The 10,417-nt window shown below is 49.3% G+C and overlaps 1 protein-coding gene across 1 annotated transcript in view; it reads left to right on the top strand.

The window, feature by feature from the left end:
* Positions 1 to 10,417, top strand: part of LOC110332109 (solute carrier family 22 member 4) — a 46,754-nt gene that overhangs the window by 16,888 nt on the left and 19,449 nt on the right. Inside the window, exons 2-3 of the mRNA XM_021213101.2 lie at positions 3,434 to 3,537; positions 5,740 to 5,894. Of these exons, the coding sequence (XP_021068760.1) occupies positions 3,434 to 3,537; positions 5,740 to 5,894 (259 nt within the window). The remainder of the gene's footprint in view (positions 1 to 3,433; positions 3,538 to 5,739; positions 5,895 to 10,417) is intronic.

Here is a 10,417-nt window from a genome sequence, read left to right as displayed (position 1 = left end):
GGAGGAGGAGGAGGAGGAGGAGAAGGGAAGAGAGAGGAAGGGAAAGAGAGAGAACTAAAGAAAGAGAGAGAAGAGGTGGGGAGGGTCATCTAAATTTTGTACTTGCAGTTTTTGAGTTCTGGATCCAGAGAGTTCAGTTTGCACTGGGACCACCTGTTTCATAGAATCCCCGTCACTGTTTTTGCTCATGCTGGGTCTGGATCCTCCTCCAACTGGCTTTCTCTTCCCCTTTCTGTCTCTTAAGTCCTTTTATTCATTTGTTTGGTTGATCGGTTGGCTTGGGTTTTTGAGACAAGGTTTCTCTGGTATCCCTGGCTGTCCTGGAACTCACCCTGTAGACCAGGCTGGCCTTGAACTCAGAGATCGCCTGCCTCTGCCTCCCAAGTCCTGGGACTAAAGGTGTGGACCACCATGCTTGTCACGAAGTCCTTTCTTTGCCTGTCAGTGAAACAGTTAAAAAGCAAAGCAAAGCAAAGCAAAGCAAAGCAAAGCAAAGCAAAGCAAAGCAAAGCAAAGCAAAGCAAAGCAAAGCAAAGCAAAGCAAAACAAAACAAAACAAAACAAAACCACAAAGCATAGACCATCCTACCTAGAAGCTCTTTGCTCCCTAGATGCCTCTGGAATGGTGATGGTTGGTGACTTCATGGTAACACCTCTGCTGGCATAAGATGGGTTGGGTGCTGTACATGGCTGAATTCCGTGATGGCAGCCTTCTCCCCATAGTCCTGAGCAATTGTCTCCTGGTGTCATATTCCTGGAAGAAGAGTGGGTTTGCCTTGGTGATATAGCGATGTCTCTCTGTGTCAGGGTTAGAAGTCAGAGCTGCCTTCCAAGCTTTGGCCAGCTAGATTTGGAAGAAGATATCATTCATACAGGTACATCTCGCCTACTACTCCCTTCTGGTCCATAGGCTGACAGAGCATAGGAGGAGCCTGGCTGGATAGCAGTAGAAGCCTTGTTGTCTCTCTTGTCTCCCAGAGTTCAGGGACCTCAGGTCCATTTTTATTTCTGAGTAATTATTCTTTAACTTTATTTAATTTATAAATATTAATGTGGGTGGTTAATGGTGGGGCTGTACCACAGAGTGAAGGTAAAGGTCAGAGGACAACATTGTGAAGTTGGTTCCCTCCTTCCACCTTTACAGGAGCCCTAGGAATTGAACTGAGGTGGCCAGGCTTACTCAGCAAGCCCCTGAGCACTCTGAGCCATCTTGCTGGCCCCATTTCTAGGTCATTTATAAAGAGTGAAGGTTTGGAATTGCAGGATGGCTCAGTGAGGAAGACTACTTGCTGTGTGGGTGCTTATGCATCTGAGTTCAAATCCCCAGGAGTCATGTAAAAAAAAAAAAAAAAAAAAACGCCAGGCACGGCTGCACATGTCTGTAACCCAGGCATTAAGGGTTGGAGATAGGCAGTTCCTGGGAGTGCACTGGCCAGCTAGCCTATCCAAACTGGGGGCTTCCAGTTCAATGAGAGACCCTATTTCAAAGGAAGAAGACAGAAAGTGATAGCGGAAGACACCTGACATCACCCTCTACCCCCACCCCGTATGTGTGGATGCACACTTACATGTATGTAACACACTATAAATATATCACAAACCATACACACATGCCAGCACACATATAGAATAAAGGCTTATTCAACTCCAGGTTATGAAGGTGGAGCTCAAGTTCAGTGACTTGCACAGGACATCGGTGAGACAGAAAACTTGTTTACTTAGATCTGTTCTCTTCTGAAGCTGCTGTCCCTTTGGATTAAACCCCACTCTTATCACCTCGTTTAACCTTAATCACCACACCAAATTCTTACCTCCAAATGCCATCATTGAAATAAGTCTGTCTACTTGCTTAATCCTTTGCAATAGGGATTAAATTTCACCGTTTTAATGAACAGTCACGCCGTAGCAGGAGGCGAGGCAACCTGAATTGCCTCAGGCCGATCCTTGGGTTGCTTCTGAGCATTAGAGCTGACTTCCTTGTCCACGGTCTTCTTCTGCAGAGCCATGCTTTGACTCCCCAGCCAGCATCGGGGGTCTAGAGTGACCCTTCATGGAAGGAAGTCTCAAGGACTAATTCTTGAGTCTCAGGACTTAGACAAGCTGTTTGTTGTTCTGCAGAAGGCTTAATCGCTGTGGGTCATGAGGCCCTACTAAAGCTGAGTTGCTGGAGAAAGGGTAAAGCCATCTCTCGAACCCCTTTGCCAGAAGTAGACCCTTGGGCAGGACAGTCTGGTGTGACCGCTGGCCTGAGTTTTTATCACCTCCCGGACTTTGTGTCTGCCCTGATGCCTTAGCTTTTTTTAGCTTATGTGGGTTTTTTTTTGTTTGTTTTTGTTTTTTTGTTTTTTGTTTTTTTTGGTTTGTGTTTCTAGAAAGACCTCTCTCTGTACCACAGGATGAGATATGGAACGGTGCATATGCATGAATTAATTTAAATCAACTATACTGTGAGGGCAGCGATAGGGAATAAGAACAGAACTGCCCCGCAAATGCTGTGGACGTGGGATGCCCACCCAGGGGAGCGAGGGATAGACCTGAGACAAGGGTCTTTCTCCTCAGCCAGATCGTCTCGTGACACACCGTTCCCATACATACTGCAAGTCTAAAATTCGTAAACAAAGATCATCAAGCACACTTTGAACTCTCTGAAGCCTCCCTTGAGACTGGGTTGAATTGACTTCTGAGGAAATCTGGGAACAGAAACTCGAGCTGAAACTGGTTTTATGGATCCAGCAGCAGGAACTTGTTAGCTGGGTAGCAGCCCACGGGGCTTGGCGGACTGGGAGGGACCATGTTGTTGGGAAGGCTACGGAAAGGAGGGGTGAGGATTTGAGGAAGGCGGTTTAGACAACCCTTGAAAAGGGTGGGTAGGGCTAGCACAGTGGTCCCTGGGATGGGTCAGATGCTCCGTCTAGGTTTTAGGGGATCAGGGAGCCAACACTTTCCAGAGAAGTCTGCTTAGAAAAATAAACTCACCCAGCACTGGGGCTATTTTCACTTTCCAGCAGAGGAGATGACATTTTATTCTTGGACCAACTGGCCATGTCTTATGCCCTACTTTCCTGGCTTTTCAAATCTCTCCCTCTGTGCTAGGCGGCCTCAAAAGGACAGGGGTTCCTTTGCTTCGTACTGCTTTCCGGTTGAGGGTTTGCTGGCCTTCTCGATACATTATATAAGCAGGTTGAAGCCATCTCCTTCCTCTTGAAGAGGAAGCTGCACTTCAGTGACAGACAGTGGCACACCCCAAGCTACTCATCACATTGAATGGCAGAGTCAGACCCAGTGCCATCTGGCCTGTGCCCTTTGCACAGAGCCAGGCTGCTGGCACAAGGGAGGGCAGTGCACCCAGCATCCATCTGGCGCTCCTTGGAGTGGGGCACGGGTGGGTCATGCTGGAGGACCGGGCTCACGTTGCATGCTGTCTTGTTGGCAGTGGAATCTGGTGTGTGAGGATGACTGGAAGACACCCCTCACCACCTCCCTGTTCTTCGTAGGCGTTCTCTGCGGCTCCTTCGTGTCTGGGCAGCTGTCAGACAGGTAAGGATCTTGGATGGGGAGCGATGGGGTGTAGCTATTTATCATGTCAGCTCATCTTGACATAAGATCAAATTTGTGGGCTTTCTACACAGAGAAGAACCCTCTAGGCACAGGGTAAATAATAGGAGGAGCCTAGCGCTTGAGATTCTAGGGCCTGAGAAGAGGATTGAAAGTTCGATGTCAGCATGGATTCTATGTCAAGACCCTATCTGACTAACTAATTAGATAAATCTTTCCCAGATAAACCTACTGTGCAGCCTTGACTATATCATCCCTCCATGACAAGACCCTGCTTATCCAGAGAGTGACAAACTAGAACAGTAAATAAATAAGTCTTTCACAGACGGTACTAAGATGTAACTCCACCCTCAGCATCTTGCCAAGCAAGACCCACTCCTGTCACACTCCCCGGCTGAACTCATGAGGCTTTGGCCAAAAGAGATGCAAGTATCAACCTCACTAGAAAGTGGAGCCCTTGGACCACACGTCCCTTCACAGAACAGGATGCTGTTATCGTCATTGCCCTACACTCTGCCCTCAATTCTTGACAGGGTAGGGGGGTAGGTGACATGTCATTGCTGCACAAACAGCTGAAAGCTAGAGTCGAGGAGCCAAGGAGCACCTGCGATGCACTCCGAGCCTGGGAACTGAGCCCTGGCTGGGCCTGCAGCCACAGGACTGACCCAGGCTGGCTTCTGACCACCAGGGCTTGCAGACTTCGTGAGGACAAGACTGAAGTATCCCAAGTTGTGTGACCCTGCTCTAGATGTTCTCTTGTGGCTAAGGCAGGCAGGAATGCTAAACTGGCAGTGTTGGACAAGGCTTCCTGGTGTTCTTACCCTCCCCCAAAGCTTTGAAGCCCAGTGGGAATGGGGCAGGGAAGTTCCTGCCCAATGCCCATCCTCCACCTGCCCAGGAGTCATTACCAGAATGAAATTTTAAAGCTTAAATTGGCCATCGACGCAACAGACGTGGCTCGGAATGACCTCACCCCATAAAGCGGTTGTTTTCGATTTTAGAGACACATTGACACACCTGGGAAACTTCACCACACCCCAATACTCACAGTGCATTGCAGATAAATAAAACCTGGGCAAAGCGGGGTGCTGGTATGAGCGGGGGATGCTCTCAACTTTCCCTTGGGCCTGTTCTGATAAGCCCATCCTAAACTGAAGAGATGTTGGGTTGTAAAACTCTTCATACCACATGCTAATACCACATGCTAATACCACATGCTAATACCACATGCTAATACCACATGCTAATACCACATGCNATACCACATGCTAATACCACATGCTAATACCACATGCTAATACCACATGCTAATACCACATGCTAATACCACATGCCAGCTCAGCAAACAGCCAGCCATAGGGGGCCCAGCTGCCTCCCCTCACTGTCACTGCTAGGCACAGACAGGCCCACAGGCCACATCCCTGTCCAGCACGGAGAGTGCAGGGAATTCAAGGGCAGAATTTCAAGCAGGTATCCTGAGTGTGCAGCACTTACCCACCATTGCAAAGGCATGACGTCCTAAGCCGAACCATTGTAAGTCAAGAACTGTCTGTCATTTTTAAAGCTTTCTGGGTGGTTCCAAGTGCAGCCAAGGTTAAGAAGCAACCGCCCCTCGGGGAATTTCTAAACGTACAGAATTCCCATGTGGGTGATAGAAGAAGTGTCTTCAAACTGCACTTTGAAGGGTTTTGTTCTCTTTTCTTTTGTTTTGTTTTGTTTTAGACAGGCCCAGGATGGTTGAGGATGGCCTCAAAACTGCTATGTAGCTAACAGTGGCCTTGAGCTCCTGATCCTCCTGCCTCGACCTCTCAAGTGCTGAGATTACAAATGTGCCCCACCACACCCAGTTTTTCCCAAAGCTTCATTCATGCTAAGCAACTCTGCTCACTAGGACATACCCCCGCCCCCAGCCCTCCTACAGCTCCTTCTAAAGATCAGAATGTCACTGTGACTCTCACGGAAGATGTCCTGTGTTTTCCAGAAGCAAGGCTTGGTACCTCGGAAGGTAGTTCCTGGGCCGATGGACGCTCCTCCAGGGAGGGGGCTGGCAGAATGTCACAGGGGAGGAAAGAGGAGAACCAAACATACATCTGCCTTAGTCCTGACACAAGACAGAGCCTACAGTGCGGCTAGGTTTGGTGCTACAAGTGACCCTGGCTTACAGTGTTATGTGGTGTCCTCTAGGTTTGGCAGGAAGAAAGTCCTCTTTGCAACCATGGCTGTGCAGACTGGATTCAGCTTCGTGCAGATTTTCTCAACCAGCTGGGAGATGTTCACCGTGTTGTTTGCCATCGTGGGCATGGGCCAGATCTCCAACTATGTGGTGGCCTTCATACTAGGTAGGAATGACTTCCGGGTTTCGATGCCCCTCCTTGCAACCCCGTGAAAGGTCAGGGAGGAGGGAGCCAGGGAGTGTGTATCCAAGGTGTCCTCAATCTTAGATATGTGTGTGTGTGTGTGTGTGTGTGTGTGTGTGTGTGTGTGTGTAGGAGGAGGAGGAGGAGGCTGCAGCTTCAGGCCAGACCTTGAGCTAGTCACAGCAGGACCGTAGCTCACAGGAGGCCACCAGCGTTGGGCCAGAATATGGCCAAATACAAGAGCTTGACTTGGGAAGAAGTAGCCGCACAACAGCAGAGACACATTCTCAGGGACGAGGGATGGGAGGTCCTAGGCGAGAGACAACAGAGGACATGAAGCCCCCGAGCTGGGCTGTGAAGGCAGAAGGCTGGTGGCCTACAAAGCCACTCAGTGGGGTCGATGTGCCACATACAGAGGAAGGAAAGGCACTTGCTAGGTGGCAGGATTTTGTCGCACTGGGGCAGAGCTGCTCTGGCCTGCTTCTGAGCCCACACCCAGAGCATATGAGCTCCACATGGGACAGCTGTGCCTCTCTGATAACAGTCCTACCGTTGGAAGGCCAGGCTGAGGGAGGGCAAGCCATCAGTTCCTAGGCCTTGGGGAGGCCCAAGACACTCTCCAGCTTCTCTGCGGGGAGGAAATGAGAGGTAAGCTGCATAGAAGTTGTTCAAGGCTGTTCTCAAAAGTGTGATTCCCACCACCGTTATACTCCCTAACACCCCCTCACTATGAGAGGAGGTGAGATGGTGCACCCACAGCACAGTAAACACAAAGTCTTATAATAACTTAACACAAGCATTTTAGTTGGCCCCAAATTATCCCAGTCTCTTCCCATTGTTCCAGCATAACTATTGATCGTGCTCTATCGTAGAGGTCGAATAGCCTTTCCTACACCTGGCTATGTGGTTCTGATTGCTCTCAGGAGTTTGTGACTCACTGGCCTTGGCCGTGTTATGTTGTGTTAGCCAAATACATGCACGCCCTCTGTCAGGTTGCCAAGGTGGAATTGTCCAAATTCCATTCCTTTAATTATTGGTGAATGGCCTCTTGGCACGGGCCCAGCCTTGTGTCTGAGGAAAGAGGGCTCACAGGAAGAGACAGTGCAAGCAGGAGACACAGGGTCCCGTGCGGCTCAATAGGCAGCCCTCTGTTAAGCAGGCCCTGGCATGAGGAGAGCGGTTCTCAGCCTTCCGAGGATGAGGAGTGCCACAGGAGTTTTTCTGAGGTTATCTGTGAGGATGCACACGTGTTCTCAGGACACAGAGACAGGAGAATGGTCAGTGTTAGGATAGCCTGGGCTATGTAGCAATACCATGTCTCATAAAAGCAAAACAACAACACCTCACCATAACAAATATTATTATGTCTGTAGAGAGCAGAGAAGGTTGTGTAGAAAGAAAAGAGCTGCAAGCAGTGAGTGATGTAAGACCTGGGGGGTGGGGGTGGGGGACAGGAAGGTCCCTCTGGATGGAAAGACAAAGCCAGAGCAGCCCTGGCTGGGAGCAAGGAGTGGTCTATGCCAGACAGCCTCATCCTCTGATGCATTTTACTTATTTAACTTGTTCTATCTGTCAATGTGTCTGTCTGTCTGTGTCTGTGTCTGTGTGTGTGTCTGTCTATCTATGTGTGTCTATCTCTCTGTCTCTGTCAGTGTGTATATATGCATAAGTATGAGCGCAGAAGTGTGGGCAGGTTAAGGCAGAGGGAAACACTGGGTGCCCTTCACAATTGCTCTCCACCTATTTTTCTAAATTGATGTTTATTTTGTATGAGGATGGGGGTGCACGCAAACCATAGCACACGTGTGAAGAGCAGAGAACTTGGAACTTCATTTTCTCCTCCCACTACGCTGGGCCCTGGGAGTCAACTCAGCTGACCAGAACTGGCAAGGAGCCAGCCAGCTGGCCATTCACCTTACTCTTTGGCATAAGCTCTCACATTAAACTTGGAGCTCTCAGGCTAACTTACCCTAGAGGCCTCCTGTCTCCGTCCCACCAGCACTGGGATCTTAGGCGTGTTCCATAGTGCCCAGCTCTTTTAGTTGGGTTCTGGGCATTGGAGCTCACTCCCTCATCCATGTACCGCAGGCCCAGCCGCCCAGCAGCAGCCCCAGCCCCCTCAAGTACCACAGCTCGGGCACCGCCTTCCACAGCCCTCCCTCCTCCCCACGTGGCCATGGCCTCACGTGCAGGGTAGAGAAGAAGAGGGCTAGGTCAAGGGTGGGCTGGAGCTTGCTGTGTCAAGCCACAGCGGCCACAGGGCTCTCTCACTGCTTGGGTTCACCCTTCTCATCCTAGCGGGCTTGGAGGGAAACTGCTAACATTAGGTTCTGGGCTAACACTTGTGTTATGATCTTAGGTCTGAAGGCCTGAAAGTGTCACTGAAAACTGATCTGTCCCAGAACAGATGGCATCTCAGGCACTCCTGCAGGGGAGGATTTTGTGGAAAGACAGCTGCAAGTTTTCCTGCAGCACAGCAGCGCCCTCTCTTGTTTCATGAGTAAAATAGCTTCTTTCCAGGCTTTTGTTGGTTTTCTTTTTTCCTCGAAGCCAGATTTGAACCCAACAGATTTTCATTTGAGAAGTTCCCTGAACTTTGATCTTCCCAGCACTGGGAATCTGGACGCCCGGGATGGTAAATGTTCATCCTGGGGATTAATCTTTGTGTCGATTCCAGAACCTGAATTGTTCCCAAAGCAGTACAGAAATGAGCAGCCTTCTAGGCTGCTCTTTAAAAACCTCACTAGGCTTGCGAGAGTCTTGGGGTAATACAAAAGGCCAGCGAAACTCATGCTCCTCAGAGCAACACACACGGGATACACCTCCCAGGGTGGGGGAAGTGAGACTCAAAATCAGGGTCAATGAGCCCCTCACAGCCCAGCTGTCTAGGCCCCAGGTCAATCTCAGGCATAGCACCCTCAAGCTGCCTACAGACTTCTGGGTAAGATGCCTGCCGTGGTTCTCCTTCATCCCCTGTAAAGCACTGCTTCTCAGCAAGGGAGGACTTGGTGGAAGGATGGATGTGGAGGCTGCTGGTTTTCCTGCAGCGCAACAGTGCCCTCTGGTTCTCTGTCTACAGAAAACCTAACCACCTCCTGCCCTGACTGATTCACTAATTCAGTGTTTTCCAGACTTCTAACACAACACCCAACCACTACCCCACCCAACCCCACCCCTGCCGTCCTTGCTATAGCATCTCTTTAGACATGTTTAAAGCTCGTTTCATCCAGTCCATATGTTTCCCTTTCAATGAGCATACACCTGATGGCATGTTCTATAACTTTGGCTACCAGGGATCTCAGGCATATTTGAAATTTAACTACATCAGTTACATGGCTTTCTAACCAGTCACTTATTTTGTATTGTTTTTCACTAATTTATGAATGTATGTATCTTTTTATATTAAGGACCAAGTGAAGGGCTTCTTGCATGCACTGTATAACTGATCTATACTCCAGCCCTTAAATGCTTTAAACTTGAGATACAAATTCGTTCTGGTCTATTTGAATGGAATATCAGAGCCAAATACCATAGGCTAGCTTATCTCAAAAACCCAGATTTCATTTTCTGTGTCATGGCAGCAGAAGTTGGAATTCCCTGACCACACTGCATCTCCAGTCAAGAAGCAGAGAGATGAATGCTTGTGCTCACCTGGCCTTCTCCCTTTTATTCAGCCCAGCACCCTCTCCCACACCCTAGCTCCACCCACATTTATGGTGGACCTTTCTCCTCAGTTAAGTCAATCTAGAAACCTGATGAGGTGATTTGTTAAATCTGCTCTATCTCCTGGCAGATACACACACTTCTCACCACCTGCCCTTATGTTCTGGATCCCAGATGGAAACACACACACACTTTACATTTTAATATGCTTTAACTAGCTTAATGGCTGGGCCACTTCTGAACCTCTACATGGCTAACACACTCCCCTCCGATATTCCTGAGTTAACATACTTACTAAATCTATATTTTATCCTTGCTGCCCTGGACAATTCTGGGGTCCTCCAGGGGCTGCTTTCCCCTTTGCATCTACATTTCAGCCATCTCTCCCTCCTGCACCTTCCCGGTGTGGTCTCCTACACCCTTGTCATGGCGGGATGCCCTCTTTCTTCTGTCCTGCATTTCTTGCCCAGGAATCCTAAAGGTCCTGCATCTTTCTCCCTGCCCATCCATTGGCTGCTGGCAACTTTATTTCCCGATCAGAGCCAACTGGGGACAGGGTCCCTCAGTGCAGACTGTGGGTTCCCTGTGATTTGGGGAGCCGAATGAACACAAATGGTACTAGAACCAATCCACAACAGAAATCCCTCACAAATATACCAGAGGTTTGTCTCCTAGGTGATTCTAGATCCCATCAAACTGACGAGCAGTATTAACCCTCACAGGGGGACTCATAGAGGAGCCCACACTCTCTCCCCATTGTGATGCAGGACACTGCCCCCTCAGTCCATCCTAGCACATCCATTCCCCAGGCTTGTCCCCTGGGCTAGAATCTGCAGCAGGTT

The sequence above is a fragment of the Mus pahari genome, chromosome 14 (assembly GCF_900095145.1).
Source record: "Mus pahari chromosome 14, PAHARI_EIJ_v1.1, whole genome shotgun sequence".
Taxonomy (NCBI): domain Eukaryota; kingdom Metazoa; phylum Chordata; class Mammalia; order Rodentia; family Muridae; genus Mus; species Mus pahari.
Note: the sequence above shows the minus strand (reverse complement) of the source record. Positions and strands in the feature narration are given on the sequence as shown.